At 43.5% G+C, this 26,998-nt stretch overlaps 1 protein-coding gene across 17 annotated transcripts in view; it reads left to right on the forward strand.

The window, feature by feature from the left end:
- CADPS (calcium dependent secretion activator) overlaps positions 1-24,597 on the forward strand; it is a 474,516-nt gene extending 449,919 nt beyond the window's left edge. For all 17 annotated transcript variants that reach the window (XM_053219142.1, XM_053219145.1, XM_027039150.2 and 14 more), the window contains 2 exons: positions 19,961-20,065; positions 23,348-24,597. In XM_053219142.1, the coding sequence (XP_053075117.1) occupies positions 19,961-20,065; positions 23,348-23,527 (285 nt within the window). In that variant the 3' untranslated portion in view covers positions 23,528-24,597. The remainder of the gene's footprint in view (positions 1-19,960; positions 20,066-23,347) is intronic.
- The last annotated feature ends 2,401 nt before the right edge of the window (positions 24,598-26,998 follow it).

The following is a 26,998-nucleotide window of genomic DNA, read 5'->3' on the forward strand; positions in this document are numbered from 1 at the left end:
GGCAGGCGTCCTCCTGAACGTGAGGACATTGTCGCTGATCTTGAGTTCCATGAACACCAGCAAGAACCTAGACCCAAAGGTGAGAGACCCCAGGAAGTGCTACTGTACCCACTTCAGGGTGAAACCCCATCCTCAGCAGAGAGGGACCACAGCACAGTGGGGAATCTTACATGCCATATGTGCTGCAAAAACCACTTCTACCTAGGCCCAACTGAGGGGTGGGTTTTAGCTTTCAGTCTATATCTCCCTCTGTGTTCTGTCTAAGATCTTTTATCCCATAAGAATCAAGTTTTGTGGTATATTTGGGGGCAGAGGGAATGATGGTAACACAATACCATCACATCCCAGACAGTTGATAAATGGTTTAGGGTAGCAGCTTAAGTTCCTTAAGCAAAGCTTGACACAGTGGTATTATTAAATAACAATGCCCAAGATTTTCCTATGAGGCCTGTTGACTCTTTTCATCTACCACATAGCTAAGTTTTCAATGGCATGATGAGGTTTCACAGATCAGCACTGCCTTACAGGAGGGGAAAAGTAATCCAAAATTACAAAATAGCATGGTTATACAATCTGCATAATACAAATGCGCTTGCAGCTAAATCATTGCATGGTCATTATCCAATAATGCCTAAAGTGTCAGTGATGTGAAAATTTGTGATCAGGTATCCTGAAAGTCTTTCCTTGATTTATTTCCAGCCAAAGCTTACAATAAACAATGTGACAAGTGATGAAAACAGGAAGGAAGGAAGGAAGGAAGGAAGGAAGGAAGGAAGGAAGGAAGGATGAAGGAAGGAAGGGAGGAGGGAGGGAGGAAGGGAGGAGAGGAGAGAAGGGAGAAGAAGGAAGGGAAGGGAGAAAAAGGAAGGGAAAGGAAGGAGTGGGAAGGGAAGGAGGGAGAGAAGGGGGAAGGAAGGAGGGGGGAGGGAGGAAGCAAGGGCAGGAGGAAGGGAGGAGAGGAGAGAAGGGAGAAAAAGGAAGGGAAGGGAGAAAAAAAGAAGGGAAAAGAAGGAGGGGGAGGGAAGGAAGGAAGGGCAGAGGAAGGGAAGCGAGGAGAGAAGGGAGAAAAAGGAAGGGAGAGAAAGGAAGGGAAAGAAAGGAGGGGGGAGGGAAGGAAGAAAGGAAGGAAGGAGGAAGGGAAGGGAAGGAAGGAAAAAAAGGAAGAGTGAGCAAGAGTTGTTTTTTATCTTGAAGCTTTAAAGAGCTTACCAGAGAGATCATTAGCTGTTAGCCAATCCTTGAAAGTGGCAAATCCCTTGGCCAGTGGAAAGTGGTCTCTGCATTGTTTCTAAAGAGTTTGTTTATTCAAAATATGTCTGCTTTTGGCATTCAGTTTCCTAAGTGAGTGGGGGCTCAGGGGTGTTGGCTGAGGTCAGCACCGTGCGCTGGTTAATGAAGCTGGCTCCTGCCTGTGGCTTCTGTGGTGACTGAGGCACAGGGGACAGGGATGTGGACGTGAGGGAATTCTTTGAAAGGCTCCCTACTTGGCTTTACACAGAATTAGAGAAATGGAGGCCTGTTTGCATTTGTTGGTGTACATTAGAAATAAATTTGGGCATTCAGCTTAAAGAACTCACTGACGGCAAGATGCACAAAGAAATGCTATTATGTATTTAGCACAGTCTTTGTAAGCTTAGCCAGGCAAGGGGGTTTATCAAAAGAAATATGTAAATAACACAACCTGCTTTACAAAAGAAAAGAGAATAAAATTAATCCAAGACATCCGTGGCATAATACTATTTTCTGCCCTCCGCTTTTCTTTTTATAACTTGAGACGTGCAGCCTAACAGTTCAGCACAAACAATAGCACACTGAAAGAAAAAGAAAAAAAAACACACACACACACACACAAAACCCAGACCTGGGGCATCCCCTCAGTCCTTAGGAAAGAACTGCAAATGTGTCTTGAGCCCCACGCACAATATTATTATTAAATCTAACATGATCACAGCCAAATCGTCGGCTGGGGGACAACCCCCCCTTCCTCCCTCCTTTTTGGGGGAAAAAAAGGGGAAGGTGTTGGGAGGGGTGGGGGAACCAAGCCAATCAAAGTTAAAATAAAGTCTCTTTCTAGCAAGACTACTGTCTATAACATGTTGTTCCTTATAGAAAGTGGGATATGGTGGCATTTGCTTGATTAACTTGCTCGACAAAAGTGACAGCTGCTGTGGGTGCACGCGGATAAAGCTGCACGGCGCAGTTCCGCCTTTGTACATCTGTCAGCAAAAAGGGAAGAATAAAGAGTGAAAAGAGACAAATTGGTCCCAAAAGACACTCCATTCAACTTAGGAGGTTTGCCCCATTCAGGCGCTTGCTGTGCGCCTCAAGTACTGAGAGCTTATTCAATTTCATTCACTCTTTCGAATGAACCCACAAGTGTTTAATTTCTTATTCTGTCGCCTCAAAAAGGTGGGGGGTGTGGAGAAGAAGCGGAGGGGAAGCATTAATGGCAAGGCAGGGTGATCCGGGCCGCACACATTAACTCATGGCTAATTTAGGGTTTAACTCCATGTGCTCAGGCCCCAGACCCGTCCGCATCTTTCACTGACACAGGCTTCCTATCTCCTGGCTGCTGGATGCAAAACCGTCTGGATACCAAGGGTGTCCAGCAAGGTCGAGGGTCTGTCTTGTGTAAGGACAATGGTCTGAAGTCGATGCTTTTTCCAGAGATGGGGTGGCGGGCTCCCCAGGATAAGTCTTGGGTAAGTGATCTGGCAAATGTGGGGATCCCCCCCCCGCTCCCTCCCAGAAAAAGAGAAAAAAATTAGAGTCACACGCAGTGAAAAGTAGTAAGAGGGGGCTATGGTTTCCAGAGATTAAAAATAAAGCAAGAGGAAGGGGCGCCATTGGGAGGCAGCGCCCAGCTGCACATGGGGAAAACACATGTTAACTTTTAAAAAGCAGCACTTGGCCTTTCTCTTCCTTGTGCCTGAGCCCCGGCCTCCAAACCTGGTTTCTGGCCTCGTAGCAAGGGGCAGTTGCTATGCACGCGCAAATGTTTCCTCCTGGGAATTTAAGACGCCTTCGCCATTCTCCTGTGCTGCCGTGCTCTGCCTGGTCTCCCGCCACCTCTTCTCGTGCATCCAGGCCACCCTGCCCTCTCTGGAACCCAGCACTCCCTTCCAGTTCCGGGACTAGTGTCTGAGCCCCGCCCCTGCACCCCAGCCTTCCTCAGTGACTGCTTTTTGGAAACCGCTCAATGCCATCTCTGGCTCCTAAAAGGATCGTACCCTTTCCTTATGAGAAATCACTTCCCATAGAGCCCAGGTTCACTAAGTTGACGTAGGTCTAATTTTTTAATCGTTTGGAGGGCTTCGGACAAAGGTGCTGGACCCAGTTACAGTTGTTGACTTTGGTTGCCTTAGAATCGTGACGCTTTGTTTAGACAGCGCCTCTTGGTGCTGCTGCATCAGTGTCCTTCTCTCCCTCATCTGCTTGGAAAGTAGCTGTGTGGTTTGACCTAAAGCATCCCATTTGCCTATTTATCTGAACGTTTTCCATGTAATAGCATGGAACTTATGCTAATGTAAAGTCAGGCTCTTTTATATTGAGAGTAATGATTAAAACAACTTCAGTCCAGGAAAACAACTCGCTAGAGTCAGTGCAAATTTTCCTGCATAAGAACTTCAACTTTGACTCACAGAACTCTCATGATTCATGACTATAGAAAGTTTAATACGTGCAAATTATGAAATTACCCCTAATGTGATTAACCAACCCGGTTTTAAAATGACAAAGTTGGCACTCCATTCTATCTTTCTGTTCCGTACATGAGTTACAATCCTTATTTTAGAGTATGATTTCTATAATCATTTCTATATGGTATGCAAATTTCTTATTCAGTTGCTTACGTCAATCTGCTTGCAAATTAATGCATTTAACTCTAAATGCACTTCCCGTACCTAAGAAGCAATCAGGGAGTGGGCAGATGCCGTTCGTGAATAATCTGAATTCAGTTCATAGGATGAATCCTTCTCCTACTTCTGAAGTCCTTGTATGCATATCAAAGCATAGTTTTCAGATAAATTATTCGCAATTCTCACACAGATAATGGGTGGTAGGATATGCCACCAAAACTAGAATTTGGTCTTCGACATAACTGAGCTTTAAGGGACTGAGATGACTTTGAAAGTGTGAATTTGGATTATAACTATACATTTTGTCAGAACAGTAGGTTCCTTTGAGAAGACAGAGGCTGAAGGCATGGGGGTCCATTTTCTTAGTGCACAGGGAGGCCTAGGACTAAATCCTCAACGTCTCCCCAGGAAAATAGGCCCAGGAAAAGGTATTGTTAACCGTGGTCAGTTTGTTAATGCCCAAACTGCACACCTGCCCTGCACGGCCCAGGTGGCAGAAAAGGCCTGGTTAGAAGCTGATCGGGGCTCAGTCACTTCGGGCTCATTATTTACATCTCTTGGAGAAAGAAAGAGCCTAAAGTGAGAAAATCCAGGTACGTAAGAGAGCTGTTCTTTTTTCTCTTAACTCTCACAGCGCCCCAGTCCACTTGCTGAAAGTTCGGTATCAGCCTCTGACATTTGCAGAAAAACTTGCCTATAACCAGAAGTCAGAAACTCGAGTTCATCCTGATTTGCTGTGATGGGTCCTGCCCATCAAGCTGGGAGAGGGGGAGGGGGGGTTGGAACAGCTGCTGTCGGGCACATGGTCCATCTTTGATTCAGGGTTTGACCACTGGTTATGTTTTTATTCAATTACTTAGACGAGCAGCAGTTTCAGAAGTCATGCTGTGTACAGACAAGCCCAGATCTCATTTTGGTAGTTCAATTGGATTCTCTCTTTCAGGACAGCGAGGCTTTGGAGGCTAATCGAAAGAGAGGGGGATTTTGCCATTTGGGTACCTTAAGTTCAAAGGTGGAAGAATTTTGCGGGAAGTTCTTCCTCACTCCCCAGTTTACTTTATATTAAATAGGGCATGGGTTATAGAAAATACTATTTACTTAGGGAGCCCCAGGGGATCTCTGGAGAGTCAGAAGCGGGAAAAATATATAATGAAAATTAAAAGCCAATTTATTACATATGGCTAATTACATTTCCTTTTCTCCCTTTTTCATAGAGAATGAATTCATACAGATATGTGCGATAGAAATGTAAAATGAGATTTAAAAAGGAACTATTTCTTGACGTTGTTTAATTCACATAAACTGCTTAGAACGGTGCCTGACACATACATGCTCATTAAGCATTTCTCCTCCTCCTCCTCCTCCTTCTTCTCCTCCTTATTGTTATTGTTATTGATGTTTATTAATACTAATGTCACTGTAGAACTTTTTCTCAAAGTGGGTTCAGTAGAACAGAAGCACCCTGAAGGATATTAATAGGTGGGTCATAGAAAGTGGTACTTCAGTCAGATACGTTTGGAAAATTTGAAGCAGAGTGACATGCCTTTCTTTCCTGCAGGACTTGTCTGAGCATTTAGTTTGCTCCTGGAACCCTGCGACTCTGACTCGCCAATGGCATTTAGACAGAGGGTACAGCGTACATATGTGGATTCACAGACACATTCATAGGCCAGTGAAAATGCGAAGCTGAAAACGCCTATGCCTGTATTACTTTTATTTCCTTTTAAAAATTTGCAATTAACTCCCTCTGGGTAGCCTTTTTGTGTAGGGTCCGCTCCACTGGTATGATAAAATGGCAGACGTTCCCCGGGGAAGCGGCCCCCGTTCTCCTCCTCCCAAACCTCAGACCCGATAGCTAGAGGCCCAAGGGAGGCACACGACCGTCCCTGCAGCTGGGAGGCTGCTGGCCTTTGGTGCCCACGTGTTCTTTTCTTTTTATTGGGCATTGTTCTGTGTCTTCATCATGTTTTTGAAGGCGTCCCACAGCCTCACACCCGTAAACTTCAGACCCTCCTTGGATTGAAAAGGTGAAAGGCCCTTACTCAAAATTTCAAAACAAGTTCTTATGCCGGACAAAGAGAGGAGTGGCCTGTATCTGGAGCTTTCCAGTCCAAGTATGTGTCACCGTGGAAATAAATAAAAAGATACAGACTCTTTGGATTGGTCGAGCTGGGCTGGGAGCCCCGCGATAAGAGGTCACTGGTGTGAGTTACTATGGTAATTGAGTACTGTCAGCAACACTTTTGCTCTCATGAGCATTAAAGCACATAATAATAGGCAAACAACAGTGGTTAAAGCAAGCAGGTAGGATTACTATGTTCTTTTGTCAGAAGTATATAATGTCTTGTAGTCAGTTTTAAAGACTTCTCAACCCCCCAATCCACCCCACCGTCACCTGCTGAGTAATTTTGTCTGCTTAATCTCCTGCCCTCCACTCGAAGATCTCTGCTAATTTGAGGCAAATGGGTATTTCTGACATTAAATAGGGCAGCGAGGCAGCCCTGACCCAGAAAGGCCGCATGCTGAAGCAGCGAGAAAAATATTCTTTCACCAATTTTGTTAAGGCTCTTTTGAATGAAGAGAAAGAGAGAGAGAGAGGAGGAAAAAAAATAGCTTTCCCTGCAACGGGAGGTGGCAACCTCCCGAGGAAGGGTTTTTGCGGAACGAGGAAAAAAAAAGAGAGAGGAAAAAGAAAGAAAGAGAAACTTGCAGAGCATCCCCACTCTCAACTTCCCCCATAAAACTTGTCACTTCGCATTGCCATCCGCTACCGCAACAATAATCACTCCGTGCCTATTGCTAATTGCAAGCACAGCTGAGGCCCAGCGGGGGGCCCTTGCACAGTCTCAGGCCTTTATACGAGGCTCAATCTGTTGTATGGCACTTGTTCACACACAAAAAAACTACCAGCAAAGGCAGAAAGAGGCAGAGTCACAGGTTTCTTGTAATCCCTCCGCCTCCCCGCTGACAGCCCAGCCCCAGAAGCATTCCTGGTTTTGTCCTCCTCTTTACAAAATCTGAAGTGACCTTAAGCTACGAGCATGTCAGCTTTTGAATGTCGAGTTGCCGGCTTCTTCAGGTGCATTAAGGAGCAGGGGGGAGCTACATCTGGCTTCTGCGTGTCTGTTTGCAGCACCCCTGGGGCGAGCTGTGGCTTCCTGTAACATGTAAAATATGAGTGTGAACTCAGGGTTCATGGCAAGGAACAGGAGGTCATGCCTCCATTCAGTTCTAAGTAAAGAAACTGGGAGTTTGCAGATGTTTTTCTGTATGTGTAATGACACCAACCCCCTCCCCAGCCACCGAGCGACCGAGCGCCGTTTTTTGATAAAATGTGCCACAATCAGTGTGCTACTTGCAGATTTATTCATATCAATTTTTGCAATTTATATATTCAGAGACAAGATTGCTATTTCGGCAACTTTATGTTGGATGCCGTACGTTTGCGTCTAGAGAAAGAGGGAACGAAGTACGGGGCGGGGAGGAGGGTGGGCAAAGAAAGAAAAGAAATTAAGTCTGTTCCTCGGGCCACCAGCTGGGGTGTTGTCAAGGAGACAAAGCATTGGACAGGAGGGTCTGTGTCCCCCTTTCGCCCAGCGGTCACTTCCTGCCCAGGCTCCGAGGTGGGAAATCTATTGCTTCTGGCCCAGAAGAAGGCCCATGAATGGCTACCGTGAGGACCGAGTGGAGTGGGGCGGGTGGAGAAAATCCCCTCAGCAGACCAGGCTCAGGCCACCTCAAGGCCTTCCATCCTCCCTCCGGTTAGGAACAGGCAGGCCCAAGAAGATCCTTGGCCCCCAATGTGGCCCTGGCAGGGGGCATCCAGCCCCTCGTGTCCGCTTTGCCGCCCTTCTGTGCACTTCCCACGTACGGAAATTCCTGTTCCCAGCCCAAAGCCTCAGACTGCGTTTTCACCAACCAAAGACATTGGTCGGGCAAACATGGAGATTAATCCTCCTTAGCCTGGGGAATAAACGCTCCTCAGTGGGGCAGGGTTAATTGCTGAGCTTGGTGCAAAGATCATTTTGAGGCATTTAAGAAATACATGATTTTTATGAGTATAGCTGTTCCATGCAGGAGTTATTTCTCAGCAAAGGGCAAAAGCTTTGCCTGCCTTGCATTATTAGCCTAATTCTACTTAATTGTTTCCTAAAATAAGGGCTTCCTGAACACGCATTCCAAACCTTAGTAAGTCTGTTGTGCTGCAAGTGATTCTGGATGGGGTCGCTGCTGCCCTTTTGGGCAGAAGAACCAGGGTGTCAGGGCAGGGTGCTGCTTGATCACATCTATGCTTGGAAAGTCAGGGACGGGGGTCGCTGAGGGGACGGGGGAGTCTCTGTGAACACATACGAGGATGCTTTGTGAAAAATGCATCTTTTTTTGTTGTTTGGACCTAATCCTCTATGAGCCTTCTTAGTTCTCGTCTCTGGGCTTCATTTAATTCTATTTCACAGCTTTAGAAATGTTGGCCCTGTGGCGTGTTTTAAATAAACCAAATAAATGACTGAGCAAATGCTACCAGATTTGTTCTTTGTTCTTCGCAGTCTCAAAACTCGGCCTTGAGAAATTGTCTCAGTCCTGGTATTAAGTGAAATGCCCATGTTCATCTTACAAAGAATTTTTTTTGGCTTTTTGTCAAACGTGGTTGGGTGTTCAGATTAGAATATGTATACTGTTATATATCTGAGCTTTCTTAAGGAAAGTTTCCTTTTTGGTATAGGAAGTGATTTTTTTCATTTCCCATCTTTTGGGTTTAATTGTGGCAAAGTAAATATAACATAAAGTTTGCCATGTTGGGGCGCCTGGGTGGCTCAGTAAGTTGAGCTTCTGAGTCTTGATTTCGGCTCAGGTCATGATCTCACGGTGCATGGGTTCGAGACCCTCACTGGCCTCCGTGCTGGTGGCACAAAGCCTGCTTGGGATTCTCTCTCTCTCTGCCCTTGCCCCACTTACACACGCATTCTCTCTCTCTCAAAATAAATAAGTAAACATATATATATACACACACATATACGTATACGTAATTTGCCATGTTAACCATTTCAAAGCATACAGTCACGTAGCGTTACATACATTCACATTATTGTGCAACCAATCTCCAGAACCCTTTTCATCTCGCAGAACTGAAACTCCATACCCATTAAACCGTAACTTCCCATCTCCCCCTCCCTAGGCCCTGGCAACCACCATTCTATTTTCTGTTTCTATGAATTTGACTCTTCTAGATATCTCCCATACGTGGAATTGTATAATACTTGTCCTTTTTCCACTGGCTTATTTTACTTAGCCTAGTAGCTGCAAGCTTCCTCGGAGTTGTAGCTTGTGACGGTATCTCTTTTCTTTTAAAGGCTGAATACTATTCCATGGTGCGTCTGTACCACTCTATGTTTATCCGTTTGTCTGTCAACGGACGTTTGGCTCTTATGAATAACGCTAATATGAACATGGGTGTGTAAATGTCTCTTCAAGAGCCTATGTTCAATCTTTTGGCGTCTGTGCTAAAAAGCAGAATTGCTAGGTGTCTATCTTTTCATAATAGTGCTTGCTTGGGTTGAGGAACTGGTGGCAGAGTGGCATTTGTGTTTGAATTGGGATAGCATTCACGACTGAAAATTCACATTAGTGCCTCCGCTTTGCCATCACATGCCTTCCTGTCAGTAGGTACCTATCTACTGGTTTTCTCACTCAGAGAAGGTGAGCTGTTGCCAGCCATATCTTACAGGTATTAGGAAAGAAAACCTTTTGGGGACTGTCACGTTTGCTTGCACATTACCCCCTGCCATATTGAGACATGGGATTGGGCAGAATTCATGGGGTTTCATGCAGTCTGATTGATCCAGGAGCAATAAACTCATTTCCAGGCTGGCTTTGGCTAGCTTGGATAGTTTACAGAGATTACCCACAAGTTGATCAAACCATTAAATACACACACACACACACACACACACACACACACACGTGGGGTGCCTGGGTGGCTCAGTCAGTTAAGCATCTGACTTTGGCTCAGGTCATGATCTCGCAGTCCGTGGGTTCAAGCCCCGCATCAGGCTCTGTGCTAACAGCTTGGAGCCTGGAGCCTGCTTCGGATTCTGTCTCTCTCTCTCTCTCTCTCACTCACTCTCTCTCTCTGCCCCTCCCCCACTTGCATTCTGTCTCTCTCTCACTCAAAAATAAATAAACATTAAAAAAAAAAGTTAAAAAAAAAAAGAATGTCTTCCAGAGAGACACCGATGTATAGTCCACGTAAGCTTAGCTTTGAATTAAACTCTCCTGCTTGATTTGCTTTCAGAAAGGATCCTTCAGGACTCTTCCCTTGTATTTTCCCTCAGGCAAATGGTGGTAACAGGCCTGACTTGGGTGAAAAGGAGGCAGTGTGTTAGGTCAGGATCCAAGTACGATTTTGATGATTCACTTGAAATGTCGGTGCTAGAGACACTTGTTGCTGGATATTTCTCCACATTTCAGGTTTAAAGTTGAAATTTTGTCTTGAAAAGGTTATAGCTTATTTTAATAAAAAGAATATTAGGTAATATTTAGGCCTTTTCAAAGGAGGTTAAAATAATGTTGCTCCCAAATGCTAAATTCTATACATGTTCCTATTGAAGATTCAACTGTTTTAAACAGTGACAACTTAAATCAAGCTTTAAAAAAAATTGTTTCACTGCACTATATCCTCGTTATGAGAAGGCAGTACAGCAAAGAGTAGGTGAATGGTCTTGGGACTAGGTTGTGGGTAAATATGGGTCTTGGAGCCTTGGTTTCAACAAGGTGCCTCTGACTTCTCCATCAGTCTGGATTGCATCAGACTTTGGGGCCAGGTAATCCAGAGTTTAGTACCTTGAAGAGCCACAGCAGTAAGACAGCTTTACAAAGACCTCAATGAAATGGGTTTTTAGACATCCAAAGAATTATATAGTTTTTAAAAAGCAACAACAACAACAACTCCACTAAAAAGGACTTTTGAGACAGCCTGGAAGTTCATTCTGATTACCCAAATCCTCTGACTTCGATGTCTGTTTATTTTTTGGTGTCTCTGTGCTTTTTTTAGCTGAGCGTCCTGAAGCGGGGACTGGGAAATACCCATTTCTAGGTACGGTTGTTTTGGTGAATCAAATCCTGAATTACAGTAACACTCGAGTAAAGCAAAAGATGATGCCTTTCAACTACGTACCCATTTTTAAAAGCACTCAGATGATCTGCCCTTCAGGAAGTGTGGCTCCAGCCCTTGGGGAACTTTGACAAATCTTGAAATTTGCATGTGGATGCTTACTGCTTCGCCCATTCGGCATACATGGCTTGAATGTGCCAAGGTTTCTTTACCAGACCCTCTCTGAATCTGGAATAGAACACTGAATACAACCAGATCCCTGGCAATCCTCAGACCTGAGAGACCCACGGGGCTGTGGAATTGTGGCTTGGGTTAACAAAGCTATGGGTACTTGGTAGAAGTGTAAAGAAACCCTGGATGATGCTTTTCACATGCTCTTAAATTACCCATATTGTAAGGAAGAAATATGCACTGAAAGCTTCAAACGTAAAAGATTTCATTACAGTATTTCAATACAGCAGTTTAAATAGGTTGCAGGTTTTTTCCCCCTAACTAATAACAACCCACTTTTGTCACAAAAAGCAAAGTGAAGAACTTAGTCACATGGGTGTGGTCAAAGTATTATCTTCCTCTTTGACTCATTGCCAACAAACAGAATGCCCTTCCTTCTTAGACACTCTAGGCAAGGTGCTGAGGCAATTTCTCTGAAGCGTGGCTGTGTGGAGTTGGAGAAAGGGTACTTTCCAAAGAAAAAATTAAAACCTTCCAGCATTCGTTATGCTTCTTCAGCCCAGAAATACAGGGTGGTTATCAAGAGGTTACACATTGTCTACTTACACAGACATTTTTAGAAGAAGGGAAGTTTCTCAGAATGCTTTGTGCAACCCTTTGAGCTTGCACTTAGAAAGATTCCTTATTTGTGACGCACGGTGTGATGGCGTGGCTGTGGTATTAACAGCTAACATTGTAGCATGTGCCTGGCACTGTGGTAAGTCCTCCAGACCTATTAACTCTTTTAATCCCCAGAGCAACCCTAAGTAGTTTTTATTACAGTCCCCATTTAGCAGAGGAGGAAACCGAGGCTCGGAGGGGTTAAGGGACTTACCAAGATTCAAACACAAGAAAGCCCGGTTCACGTCCATTCTCTTAGCCACTAGAGACTGAGAGCCACGTCCACCTCTCAGCCTCCTATGCTCCGGCTCTTGCTAGCTCCCAGATCACTTCTCCGAGTCTCAGTTTCCTCCCCTGTGAAACGAGACTACAAATGATAGGAGAAATTCAACTGTTGAGAAGTTAGCCACAGACTGCCCAGGCTTTTAGTGCTGTGTCTGCCCAGCATATATGGCTTGACCATGCTGGTTTCAAAGGAAATATTTACTTAGAAATGAACTAATGATAGAACTCCAATCCTTTTAGATTTCAGCTATCATTTATCCTAGGATATATTAGAGTGAGTCACAAATTTTTAATACAAGAAGGTGTGTGAAGTTTCTGCGTGGTGGTTATTGTACCTTAGGCCAAATACCATAATTTCAAAAAGAGCTCATTTTTACAATATTGGGCGAAATATTACCCTCAGTTATAGGCATGGGACAACATGTCTTGTTTGGCATGTGTATATATGCGTGTATGTTTTACTTAAAGCGAGACACTACCGTATGCATGTTATACTTCAGTACAATGTTTTTTTTAGTGTTTACTTATTTATTTTAAGAGAGAGAGTGCACACGAAGAGCCTGAGCCGAGATCAGGAGTCGGATGTTTAACCAACTAAGCCACCCAGGTGCCCCAATCAAATTTTTCTTTAAAGAGAAAAGCGACAGAGGAAGAACTGAGTTTCGCACTAGACTGTTTTCATTGGCTTTGGGACTCTGCCTAAAATTGTTTCTTCTATAACATTTTCTGATGGTGCCCTCTTCAATTTCACGTGAAACCAAATTTCCCCAAGGCTCTACTATTTTACTGTCCCTATTCACTGAAGACTTTAAAGTTTATGATGTATATTTTTTCAGCACTGAAATTGTAATCAGTGTTATAACTTTTGTATCCCCAAACTCTTAAGAAAATTCGATCCATTGTGATAAAGGTAACTTTGCTAATTGTATTTCACCTTGGAAACTCAACCTGCCCACCGTGAGAACTTTCTCCCAGTAGCATTGGCTGAGTTACTAACCTAAAAGAAAAGAAGAAGAGATCAGATAGGGCTACAAAGGAGAAGGAAAAAAAAATACATGGATTCTAGCTAAGAAATGGCATGGCCTCATTCCCATACAGCTTTTTCTAATCATTTCCATTAAGTTTCAGTAGTGATGGTCTCTGTCCACTAGTCCTTTAAGGTTGTTGAGTGGTTTTCCCACATTCTGCTTAGCACTGTTCCAAGCTCACAAAAAGTAGAATCTTTTCAATACCAAGTCAAGCTCAGGTTCTGAGGGAAACAGGTTCAACAACATTATCCTACCCACACACTTCTCCTTTGAGAGTTTTGGAGCTGAATGGCTTTGCTGAGGAGACACCTAGAATTGGAGTTGTGTCTATATAAACAAACCATTACGTTTTTTAATTATTGAGTTGAATGGGACAGCTCATACAGATGTTGTGGTAAATAACTAACCTGAAGCTTATCCTACCACGTACTAATGCTTTGTGACCCCAGAGTACTCATTTAATTTACCTATGTGCTTTTTCCTCCTCTACAAAATGAGGCTGTTAATAGTGTCAGCCTCTTAAGAGTTCAACTCAATGACTGAATGATAAACTGCTTGTAGAATGCTGTGCATAGCACTTGGACATCGTAAAGGCTCAGTGTTCCCTGCATAGGTAACTACTGGTTTCCCTTGCTATCCGAAAATAGAGCGTTCCTGTGAAAACCTTCCTGAACTGGAATGGTGTAAAGAAACACCATTTCGTTTGTATGGAAAACTTTTTGAGCATTCTCAGACCTAAACCATAACCTTTTTTAGGCTTTTCTTTTTTCTTTAATCCTCTTTTCATGTTTATTTATTTATTTTGAGAGAGCAGGACAGAGAGAGCAGGGGCAGAGAGAGAGAGAGAGGGAGAAAGAGAATCCCAGGCAGGCTCCAAGCTGCCAGGGCAGAGCCCGATGTGGGGCTTCATTCCACAGTCTGCGAGATCATGACCTGAGCCAAACTGAAGAGTCAGACGCTTAACCGACTGAGCCTCCCAGGCGCCCCAAGGCTCTTCTAGTACCTTAGGACACATCTGGCTGAAGGATGCATAGAATAAATGGAGACAAGGCACAGATGCTCACGGAGGCAAGTCAGACCTGTGGCAGCTTGAGACTGAGATGCTGAGTATAGTTCCCACGGAAGGAGTTTGGTGGGGCCACTCTCCCTGCCCAGGGTACATGCTCCCTGTATAACAATTCATTGCAACACAAACCAGAAGGCCGCTTTTGCTTTTTGCCTTTTCTCATTAAAGCCAAAGTCCTCTTCCAATTTCTTTCTGATAGCAAAAACAGGTGCTGATGTAGGTCTTTCGTAAAAGGGAAGTGGCCTAAGGCAAACTTTGGAGAAGTGGGGGATGGATACCTATACTTTTGTTCATTGTGCCTGTGTGTGTGTGTGTGTGTGTGTTGGCGAATCGTGTGCAAAATAGTACTTCATTTAAGATGGTAGACTCCAACGTCTTATACACAGTCCGGTGTGATAGGGGGTTGCTTAAGTGAAGGACATACATTACCCTTGTGATTAGTGCGAAGGGAAGCACACTGAAGAGTTCTCCGTTGGGCCTCTGTTCCTTGTTGTCATTGCCCCTCACGTGATACGTGGGTAGCTCGGAAAACAAACACATCATTAACAGTGAGGTCTCTTTAGGACATCAAATTAACATCAAGACGGGGAATGCCAGTTTCAAAGGCAATACATATTTAGAGATGATCTAACAATAGAACTCAGATCCTCATCCGTGTAGGAATTTAGACTCCTCGAGGTGGCCCTGAGGGCGGCAGAGGTAAAGCAACGTAAAGCCACGCCACCATATAATCACACCCTTGCTTGCTGATTAGGGACTATCCCAATCTAAAGTGGAAGTCCGAACCTTCTATTGGCCAGCGAGGTGTGAATTATTCATTTTTGCTCTCAATCCTGCAGCGTTTCCTGGCGGTAAAATTTCCCCAGGGGAACAGTGAACCCAAGGGCAGAGACTAGGGAGAGGTGAATGAGTCACCTCTCGTTGTAAAATTTAAGGGGGAGTCCAAAAATATAGTAGTCAAGGTCAAAAATATTTTAATGCATCTTTAAAAAAATCAAAACCGAGGCAAATAACCCAGGATGAACGAAATATCAGAATATTAAAGACAATACCCATGGATCCTGCATGGGCAAGACCCCGCCTCACTAGCCTCACCCTAATCCTGGCTATCGTGCACCCCAATATTACAGAAGGGACGTTGTGTATAAGGATTTCTCTGCACGAAGTCGGTGTGTTTACGGGCACAATACCTGAGTATATCTGCATGTTAATTATCTAAGCTCCTACTAGAAATGAATCAAGAAAATTCCTTTGTGTTGTATGTGGAAAGGACAGCTTTATGTTTCTATGAGTAATAATAGTCACGATATTTTATTGAGTGTTTAGTATGTGACAGTCACTCTCCTGGTCACTTTACATAATTGTCTCTTTTAACGCTCACAGTAATCCTATGAAGTAGGTACTGGTTTTAACCCCAAGAGGAGACTGAGGGTCAGAGAGTTAAGTAGCTTGTTTGAAGGTTATCCAGCTAATAAGTAGCCAAGCCAAGCTGAAGCTGTACTTTATCCACACAAAGTTGAAAAATCACTCGTTATTTGTCTGAATCCTTTTAATCCGTTATTAAATCTATGTCAGTATAGTTTAAAATGCGCTTTATGCACCCAGGATGCTTGTATGGGTTTGGGTGATGATCTACCACTGAACAACTTTACGGTGGAATTGCGAAGACCGAGTTTGTGTCCTGTAAGACTTAGACACGCAATTCCAGAGGTGTTCTGAGACGAGCAGTGTTTTCCACCACCACAGGGTTTCTGTGTTCACTTGCTCTCTCCTTTCTCCCTTGTTCTGTGGCATTTCTTAGTGTGAGAAAAAGACAGAGAAGCACGGGCTGATAATGGTGATGGTGATGGAGAGGTTAGTGATGGTGGTGATGACGGCAGGAACTAACGTTAATTGAAGCCTTAATAAGTACCAAGTACTGTGCCGAGAGCCTTACTAGGGTTACTTCCTCTCACCCTCAAAAAGACCATGAAAGGCTGATGAATCCCCATTTTCTGAAGAGGAAACTGAGTCTTTGAAACCATAAGTGATTTGCCCAAGATTACAAAACCAGGGAAAAGACGAGTAAGGCCTATGCTCTTAATGACTACACTGTAGAAAGGAAGAAGAAAGACGAACAGGCAGAGTCTCCGATCAGCCTTCCAGGTCCTCCTAACTAGAACTTTCAGATCCGTTTGCAACTCCTAGAGGAGTCCCCAGTTTTCCCAGGGACTTCCTTTAGATGGGAAACCTTTTGGGTTTTAGCTCCAAAACCTCCACATAATTATCCCCTTTCTTTTAAAGGGGCCCTGGGTACTAGGATTTTATTTCTCTAGTGCATTTTTAGGATTAAGGTGACCTTATTTAGGGAGTTCCCAATGAATACACCTGAACTAAGGGGAGGCTGGCAAAGGAGTTGCGATTATCCTTACTTAGTCCATGTTGTCAGTTCACGATTTTATTCTTAAGGGTTTAGAGTGCATTTCACCAAAATCTTAGTGTCCCGGGGTTAGGATATTTCCGGAAAAGGCACATCTGAACCCAAGGCGAAACAAAATAGGAGGCCTTAAAATGTGTTATTTCCTCTTTTGAAGAATCATAACCAATCTGCTTTATTAGCATCAATCTCAAATAACGCAAACCTGAGTCATAAGGACCACGCGAGGACAAGCAGGAACCCAGATACCCAGCAATGGGCTGGTAAGCGTGTAACAACTGGCTTTCTGGGAGGGAGAATGCCCTGGCTTGTGGTGTTTGCCAATTTCCACGGTGTAAAATCTCCCACCAAGGCCTATTTCTAGCTGTCAATGTGATATCCTGAATGTGGAGTTGGAAAGAGGTGCTCCAAACCGGCTCTCATGACCAGCACACTATTGTACCATCCTCGGGAGGAGTAATTAGACGATCAGCTGTTTCAGTGCAGTGCCTAATCCTGAAGAACTGCCTCTTCTGAACTCACTAGCTGTGTGACCTTGCTCAAGTCGCTTTACCTCTTTGGGCCTCTGTTTCGTCCTGTACAAACGATAATATGGAAGCTGTTTTTCACCTCTAACATTTTAAAGTTCTAGAAGGCAGTGACTCCTGCTTTCTCCGACATCCAAATGCCTTTAAGCGCCTTTCTGGAAAACCAAGTTAGCGCTGTGCTGTATCCAACTTCATCTACTGAGCATAAGGTTTGGAAAGGAGTGACTTACTCCCTTTTGCCTCTTTAAATGCGTAGCCAATGGGGCATCATACATTTTTTACACTTCTTTTGCTAGATGTGAGATCCAGGAGGAAAGGCATGGATGTTCCAGGGCTTTGCTTGTTCTCCTGGGGTGGGAATCTGCAAGCGTGACACGCTGAGCCATCGCTGTATGCATTTCCTACCTCCCTATGCTTTCAGCAGCAGAGACAGAGTATTGCGAGTATTCTACCTTTTTACTTTTGTTTTTATTGTTTGCTCTCTAAAAGCCATTTGACAAGAATGGGAATCACTTATACAAAATGAGGACGGGGGTGGGGAGGGTGGGGAGGGTCGTTATTTTTTTTTCCCCCTGAAAGGTGGCACGTCTCTCAGCAAAGAGAAAAAGGCATGTTGCACAAGGCTTGCTGGCAGTGATAGAAGCCAGCGCCGGTTTGCCTGTTGTCACAGCCAAAGCAAAATGCCACCTCTGCCTAGGAGCCAGAGTGCCACATTCCTCTTTTGTGTCCCTGAGATGCACCCATCATGTGGCCCTGGGTGTGTAGGTTTGGCCAGGAGTTCCCCATGTTCTTCGAAGGTCATCTTCCAACCCCAGGAGGTACAGGAGAGGGGGGAGCAATGCTCGTGACTCTCAAATTACATTATTTGAGTCCCCAGATTGCATGTCAGATAAACCCAGCAAATGGCATTTGAGGGCTGAGGTGAACACAAGAGAGCCCCCCACTTGCTGAGAGTAAGGTAGGGCTGCAGAAACACCAGGAACCTGGTGATATTTCTGTCTCCAGACCCCTTCTTAACAAACCCAGATGCAGTGACAGCAAAAGCTCCAGAATTCCAAGGCAGGAGGTGCCAAAAACACTCCCCAATAATCACTGCCTCTCCCCTCCCCCCCCCCCCCCCCCCGCCAAAAAAAAAAGTTTCAGTAAGATATTCTCACTCCTAGAGGGGAAAACCTGTCCACGCCTGAAGCAGCTTGACCCCGGGCGAACCCCCTCCTACATGGAGTGAACTGTGAATCTCAAGGGAAAAAATCCCCACCCCCCCACCCCGCCTGCTCCCTGGGGAGGGACAGAAGGTTCCTAAAACTGACGGTTTCGCCTCCATGATCTTTAAAAGAGCAGAAGTTGGCTGTGAGGCTGCAATACCGCCTTGATTGGGGTAGTGTGGTCTCTGTTTGCGGCTGGGCTCCAAAGAGAGCCACAATTGGCTCTGATGAGGAAGGAGCCTAGAAATGAAAGATTGCAAAGAGGGCTTCTGAACGCCATGGCTGAGACTGTGTCGTTTCTTACAAGGTGAAACTTGGCAGTTCTACCTTGCGAGTAAAAACCCAAATTAATTTTTTTTAAAAGAAATTAAGTCAGAAACAAGGCTTCGGAAAAACTGTGAGTGTTAGGCATAAACTGATTTTGGATGATCTTTAGGTGAGAAAGGGTGGAGTTTACCATCAGAAACATGTTTTTATTTATGCTTTTCAAATCCCCACTGGTGCGCAGTGTGTGCGCGTGTGCTTGTGCGCGCGCACGTGTGTGCGTGCGTGCGCGCGTGTGTGTGTGTGTTAGCATGAGAGCACGCGTCGCCTCGGTTCTGTAACTACTCTTTTTTTCTTACATGTTTGCTGTGCACAGTTCATATAGATGCCCTATAAATAAATATATAGGTCCATCCACACCTTTTCATTTTATTTGTAAATTGTTTGGTATAAGCGGCAATGCGTAATGAAACCTGGTGAAGTTTAAAAGATTAGATTTTTTTTCATACTGACACTTCATAACACTGTTCATATGTCTCTGAGTGAGATTTATGAATATATGAGCAGTACTGCAAAATTATACCGCACCAGAGACTTCCTGCACCACAGGGGTGGCAGTCTAAAGTGACACAGCTTCAAGCATTTTTCACAGACAAGAAGCAAAATTTAACCCCCTTAAGGGGAAGTATGATTTCAACAGCTTGAAATGAGCTCATTTGTAGATGTTTTTTTTCTCTCATCTTCCATAATTTTTTGGTGTTAAGATTAAAACAGATTGCACAGCCAACGTAAGGGCATATATGCTGCCCGGAGTGTAATTTGGCCCTTAAAGACAAACCTTCATTGTCTCTATCCCAATGCCAATAGGGTCATTGAAGGTAAACTTCACCCTCAATTCGTAAGGCTCTCAGCCGGATTCCCAGAATTGTCCTAAGCAGACAGGGTCTGGGTTTTTTCAAAAGGTAAGTAGCAGGTGACATCCGTTTGTCCAGTGGAGAAGCCCCATCTCCCTGGGCATCTGAAATGGTGGCATTAGGAAATAGACAGTGACTTGAATCTCAACTGAGTGAAACTAACCAACAAAAAGGAGAATCAGAAGAGCAAAAGATGGTCTATATGAATCGATCGTATAGGAGATGTCTGTAGCGGGAGAGTTCTGTGTCAGATGCTAAGTCCGAACCCGTTTCTTTCAGGCCGATCTGGTACCTTGTGATTTTGTGTCAGTTAATGTTCACGATGTCTATGCTCTCCAACTCTCTTTAACCGTTTAGTTTCTCCTTGGAACAGAGCAGGTGCTCAAACGTGGCCTGTTCCCTCTACTCTTTGAATGCTTCGTGATGTGTTGGCTGGAGAACTTTTGTCTCTTTTTTCAGCAATGGTACAACAGCTCCATGAACGTGATCTGCACCTGGTTGACAGACCGGATGGACTTACAGCTTCACATTTATCAATTGAAAACACTAATTAGGATGGTAAAGGTAAAAGAAAAAATAATTATTCTTTTTTGCAAATAGCTTACTGAAATACATTTCATTGTCAAGCTGCAGAACTTCCTTAACACAAAGAATATTGGTTTGCATAGAAAACAAGACGATTTCTAAAATAGCATCTCGGGCAAGAAAAACCTCTGAAATCACTTTGGGATGCATGCTTAATTTATTACTCAGACATCAAAGGAAAAATTAATAAAAAGGAATTTGACATTTTATCCAGGCCAGATAAATACTTTATGTATCTGTCATGCAAAAATACTGCAGCGGCCATCGTGCCCTGTGCATTAGACTTTCAAAAGCTGGCTTTTGGTACCATTATGCTAATCACATCAATTACCAATTTCATTTATGGTTTAATTAAATAAAATTTTGCCACAATTAATGTAATAGAAATATTTACCTCCAGCTATTTCTAAATATGTCCTGTGATCATTATCAGGATGCAAATCATTATTGTTCTCATAGTTAATTGAACTAGTTTCTCCTACAATGCGTGTATACAGTCAAATGGAAAGGATCACAAAGGTGAGATAACATACCCTGAAAGTAGCTTTTTTCCCTGTTCTTGTGTGTGTGCCTTGGACTAATGATAATTATTTCAGCGTGAAATCTCAGTGGTTTACATGAAATAATAAGATCACAGAAGGGGGTAAATACGTTTTTGATCATTTCAGTTTCCATTTGATGCTTCACCGTAGAGGGTTTAAAACGCTCAGATGCAAAAATCTCATTCAAAGCACAGAGTGTCTGTAAAAATATTTTAATAATAAAACGTAGCTGAATTTCTATTTCTTAGCAGTTTTCCAGAAGTCCCCCCCCACCGCCCAGCCCCAGCTCTACCCCCTAGCCCCTCAGCCCCCACCCCCCACCCCCGCCCTATTTCTTAGTCTCTTTAGGATTAGCACCATTTCATTGAAGGTGTTCTTCCACCCCAGTGCTGACTTAAAACCAATTACTGTTCCGTTGAGTGTAATTAAAGAGAATTATTATCATCTACATTTGATCTCACAAAGCGTCTGCCCAGGGAAGGTTACCGACAGCCATGTACTACAGCTCTTAAAAGAAATGTATGCACTCGGAGTATAGACCCAGCCTAATTTTCATATTTTTAAAAGTTCACTTCCTGAAGGCAAGCTCACTAGCCATTGCCTCAGCACTTAAATTCCATTTCCCGGGTATAAGTACTCTTCTTTGGGGGAATTTTTTTTTTTTTGACACTGACTGGGTGGACATGAAAAGAAGAGATTAATTTTAATATTTGAAAATACCTTCCCATGACTGATATTAGTGAATCTATGTTGGGAATATTGGAATTAGCACTATTTAATTAAGGAAAAAATGTAAGTCCGAGAGGAGGCTTATTCTTAGCCTTCTGCCAAAAAAACCCCAAAAACAGAGACATGAACCACAGGGGAAGGGACACAAATGTCACTGCCAAAAGAACTCCCTCACTTTTGCCAGAGATAGGCCCAGCAAAACTTGTGTCGCTGCACAGAGCTGTGAAGCACAATTCACAAGCACCTTCACCAGAGGCCTCTTCACCGAGCACCTTAACCAGAGGCCTCCTTCTCTGAGACGAATTTCCAAAGATAGTTGGCTTTCTTTCCTGCCTTCCCATCCACTCCCTTCATCCATCCGTTCATTGATTATTCACCAAGCATTTATTCACTCATCCAACAGTGGATAAATATTAGTTGAGCTCCTCCTTCTGTTACAAGATGGAGAATTTAAAAATGACTGGATACAGTCCCTGTTTGTAGGCATCTAGAGTTGAGTTGGGGAATGCCGCTCTGGGATTTGAATAAAGGGGAGAATATCCAGCTGCTTTCTACCTTTCTTTTTCCCACCATATCCTGGCACCAATTATATTATCCTAAGTGGAAAGAGAACAAACAATTGAAAAGTACAAAAAAAAAAAAAAGTGAATCTTCTGGATACCTGGTCTACACCATGCCTAGAATTTACTCAGCCTCCTACCCTTTCCCATCAAGATGAAGACAATTCAGGTAGCTACCTAGCTACCTAGGAGAGCCTTGCAGCTTGACCCATAATTAGGAGGACCTTTTAACTAAGTGTCAAAGTGGAAAGGGAGACACACGGTCATCCTATCCATAATCTGATAATAGCGGACTTCACTGAGCTGAGCCTCATTCACTAGTTAACTCTGCGGTCATTACAACATGTAACCTTCAAGAGGGGTTGGCACTGTGATTGTTGATAATATGATTCATTAGATGGATGACAAGAAAAGGAAGTCACAAACAGGAGCGCACTGAAGGGTAACATTCCTCCTCATGCTCCTTCAGCATATCAATGCTGTCCCATATCAATGGAAGAAACACACGGCAGAATCAGTAGCTGAAATGATATGCAGTGTGATGAGAAAAGTTGTTAGAGAGAGACCTTTCTCCAAAAAAAATGTTAAGAAGTAGACAACAGCCAGATGCTTCTGGTCATGTTCAATTAACGCTAAGGGATTTCTAGAAAAAAACAGTCCCTGGGATACCTCAGGAAATCCGAGAGAGATCGCGTGAAGGAACAAAGAAAGACTTTGTGGTACAGTAATACCAAGCCATTGTTCTTGAAAAAGAGCCAAATTTCTTCCCCGAGACCATGAAGTTGTGAACGGAATAGATACGCTTCTTTCCCAAGGAGATAAGAAATGAATCACATGCCTGCAACATATTGATGAGGCATTAGCACTCCGTCTCCCCATAATTGTTGCTGCCCGTAATAGGTTTCATATACCAACATGCATATGTCTGTCTTGTGAATGAGACAGAGGGATGTGCCATTACGAGCCTCAAAAATATTAAAGACCAGACTGCAAAGGAAATCACAAAATATCATAATCGCTTGATCCATTATTTATGTGTTATGGCCCCTTACACAGTCTATCATATTATAATACACCAACCTAAGAGAAAGAACCAGACCCCCTCCCCCCCCCCAAAAAAAAACACCAAAATGAATCAAAACAATTATGGAACATTTCCCTTTATGGAACTGAATAAACACAAGCTTATGTTCTTTGCTTTGTCTCAGCTAATACAGTTTATCCTGCCACAATTTCTCATTTTCTGTCATTCAGAGAATCTCAGTTTTCAGTACAAGTGAAATCTGAGTACGGTGGCTTTTCATTTGACAATGCATTAAGTGAGACACTGAGCTGAAGGTCAGCATTCTCACACCCACACATGGTTTGTGCCCTTTCCCTCCCTTCGTGGAGATGAGATCTCGCTTATCACTGATCTTTTCCCTCCTTAGAAAACCTATAGAGATTTCCGATTGCAAGGGGTCCTGGACTCGACCTTAAACAGCAAGACCTATGAAACCATCCGGAACCGGCTCACTGTGGAGGAAGCCACTGCATCAGTGAGCGAGGGTGGGGGCCTGCAGGGGATCAGCATGAAGGACAGCGACGAGGAAGACGAGGAAGATGACTAGAAGGCTAGGGCCTGGAGTCCTTTGGGACAAAGTCCTGTAATCAATGCATGTCCTTAGTCTGTTAGTTAACCCCAGTAGGGAATTTTCTGTCAACTACCATGCCCATGAGATGTTTACCAATACAATTGCCATTTTAGCTATGTGGTACCAAGATTAGCAAATGACCTTCCACCCCACTGATTTCCTGATTCCATGTCTGTATGTTTACAAGCAATATGGAGCACCATTCTTTAAAAACTGTTCATGGAGAATACATAGTCCAACTGCTAGGTGTGTTCCTGTTCTCAGCAAAGTTAAATGATGCTTCATTAATATACTGTGTATGCACTGATGGTAAACGGATGTGAGGGCAAGTACACCAAGTATTTCACTTCTCTGTTTCGCGTTATGTGGATGCCAGTTATTTAAACGAGTACAATAAATTAACGTAAGACACATAGATCTGCTTTGGTTTTTGGAAAACAAAGGCAAGCCTCCAGCAAGCCACCTTTTTGGTTCTTTGTGTTCCCCCGAAACTAAAAACTGAACCCCCGTTTTCCTTGTTAACTCATCCTTTCACGGATCCATGTAGTTAGCCAAAAAACAAACAAACAAACAAACAAACAAAAAAAGGCGGCTAGATACCAATGGATTGATCTTGTCATTTGCCACGGCAAGGGTGATCCTCCCATGAGCAAACACCAAGCACCGTTCAGAGCAACTGTCATCTGTCCAAGTTTATCCTCTTAAACGTCACATTTTGCTTTTATGTTTCGATAACCGTGTATGTAAAAAACCTGAATATTTAAATTACAACCCTAGACTATAAATGTGTTTATAATAAGATATGGATATTTCCTTCAGTAGATTGTCACCATAATTTAAAATATTTTGTTCCACACTGGTTTTTATATCTGTCATGTACATTGCATTTTGGTCTGTAACTGCATGACCCCGGGGTCCTCTGCAGAGCAGTTTCTTTCTGTGTAAAGTAGTGAATCCATCTTGCTTTTGCCTTATATAAAGCCTACAGTTATGAAAGTGTGGAAGACTGTGGCTTCTCAATAAATAACCATTCAATGTCCTCAGAACACGCCTCCGAGTCTTTTTTCCTCTGTCTTTTTGGAAAGCCAGAACTGAAACACACACAAACCGGCAGAGGAGGTCAAGAACAGGCAAGAGGTCACTTCCTTGAAACTCTTGGAGGGGTGGTTTTCAAATGCTTGTCTCCACAAAAGGCAGCCCAAAGTCCCACGGAGTCGGACTCCACTCATTCAGAACAGTGGGCATTTGGACATGTTGGGCAGATTATGCTTCCATTATAGGATAAATAAGGGTCTGCTATGCAAGAGAGGAGTGTAAACGAGAGAAATGTTTCTCCTGTACGAAAAGAAGGCCAACAAACTGTTTTTAAGCGCACTTTAACAGCAGTGTTTGCATCCAAACAAAGCGTGTGCCAATTATATACGATTCTTATAGATTTGTTAAAGCATCTTACAAGATTCTCTAAGATACGGAGCACTCTTCTTGCCCCCCAGTTCTTGTCAGCAGATATAATCACGTAGGTGTGAAAGAAATCAAACATTTTGCAGCCTTACCTGTCTTATTTGCATCTGTCACTAAATCAGGCTGACCTTTCCTTGGGGCTGACGGGCGTTTTAGAGAAGTGACGAATTTTTTCATTAGGACCAGGTAGACCAGTGGCTGTCTACAAATGAATTCCTCTAAATAGTACGTCCTACTTTTTTTAATCCTTCAGGTCTGCAGGTACAAATCAATAGTACTTCCTGCCCTTAGTGGGATTGCAAGGATAACTCCCATTTATTGAGCAACTGTTCCGCCCCAGACATTCTCTATATAATACCTCATTCAAATCTCACAACAACCGCAAGAGGAAAGGATTGTTATGATCCTCATTAGAAACAAACTGGGGCGCCTGGGTGGCGCAGTCCGTTAAGCGTCCGACTTCAGCCAGGTCACGATCTCGCGGTCCGTGGGTTCGAGCCCCGCGTCGGGCTCTGGGCTGATGTCTCAGAGCCTGGAGCCTGTTTCCGATTCTGTGTCTCCCTCTCTCTCTGCCCCTCCCCCATTCATGCTCTGTCTCTCTCTGTCCCAAAAATAAATAAATGTTGAAAAAAAAAAAGAAAAAGAAAAAGAAACAAACAAATTGAGGTCAGAAAGGCTAAGGCCACTTGCCCAGTGGTTACACATCTCCCTACGGAAACAATATTCCAGAGACACTAGCATAGAGTTGGTAATACAGATGGTGGGGGTATATCACACGGGTGTGAGATATCTTTGATTGCCCAATGGCACCAAGATAAGTCCGCGTGGCAAAGCCAGCATTTTTGAAAAATATATTTGCATTTTTAATTCCAAAGCTATGATATAGTTTTTGCAACAATTACAAACAATTCAAAAATGTGCAAAGTAAAGAGAGAGAGCCTGCCCAGTGTATAGTATAGTTGAGAAGAGGAAGAAATGCTCCAGAGCCCTGGGCGGGGCAGGGGGGGGGGGGGAGCTAAGTGAGTTAGAGAACTAATGAAAGGGCATGACCCAAAAGGCAGAAAGAGAAAGAAGCAAGTGTGAAAAGATTGTGCCTTCAAAACCAAGGTTAAAAAAAAAAAAAAAGATTCCTTCAAAAGGAGAATTCCCCCCCCCCACCCTCAGCCTAGCACTGAGGATCCTGTTGAACAGTATCCCCCAGGTGCATCCCCAGGGGAAAGGCTATGCAGAAGGAAATGATATCAGGTAAGATCAGAAAGAACTCCCCAAGTTTTTTAAGTCTCAGGTTATCCTTGCCACAAATTTAAAGCTGAGAAGGAGACCATTTTGATATCTTGAGCCTTCTTTTTTTACCTCTTTGGGATAGAACCTTAAGTGTTCTCTTCCTTCCTGTTTGCTTGTTTTTCATTAAAACGCAACAAACATACAGAAGAGCACACAAATCCTAAGCCTACAGGTCAAGAAATAGGACATAAGGAACACTTCCAGACATACCCATGCCTGTGGCCCTTCTCAGTCTCTACCTCCTCCCTAACTCAACAAAGGTAACCACTATCCTAATTTCTCATAGTGTCAATTGAATTGAAGCCCTTATGTAACTAGAATCACGGTATTTATTCTTTCAAGTCTGGTTTCTTTTTGCTCTACGTTATATTGTTGGTGTAGCTATAGTTCATTTCCTTTCAGTGCTCTATAGTATGAATATACCACAATTTGTCCATGTTCACATGTATTTAGTTCAACATGTTCACACATTCATAATGTTACCATGAATTTCTTTGTACGTATCTCTCAGCACAGTTGCAGGGTCATAGGGTAAATATATGTTCACTGTTAGGAAAAACTGCCCGTTTTCCACAGAGGGTAAACCACAGACTACGCTCATCAGCAGAGTATCAGAATCCCATAAAACAGCAGGTATGGCCACTCTTTTAATCTACATTGTTCTGCTAAGTGGCGTAGTGGTTTATGAGTGTGGTTCGCTGA

The sequence above is a fragment of the Acinonyx jubatus genome, chromosome A2 (assembly GCF_027475565.1).
Source record: "Acinonyx jubatus isolate Ajub_Pintada_27869175 chromosome A2, VMU_Ajub_asm_v1.0, whole genome shotgun sequence".
Lineage (NCBI taxonomy): Eukaryota > Metazoa > Chordata > Mammalia > Carnivora > Felidae > Acinonyx > Acinonyx jubatus.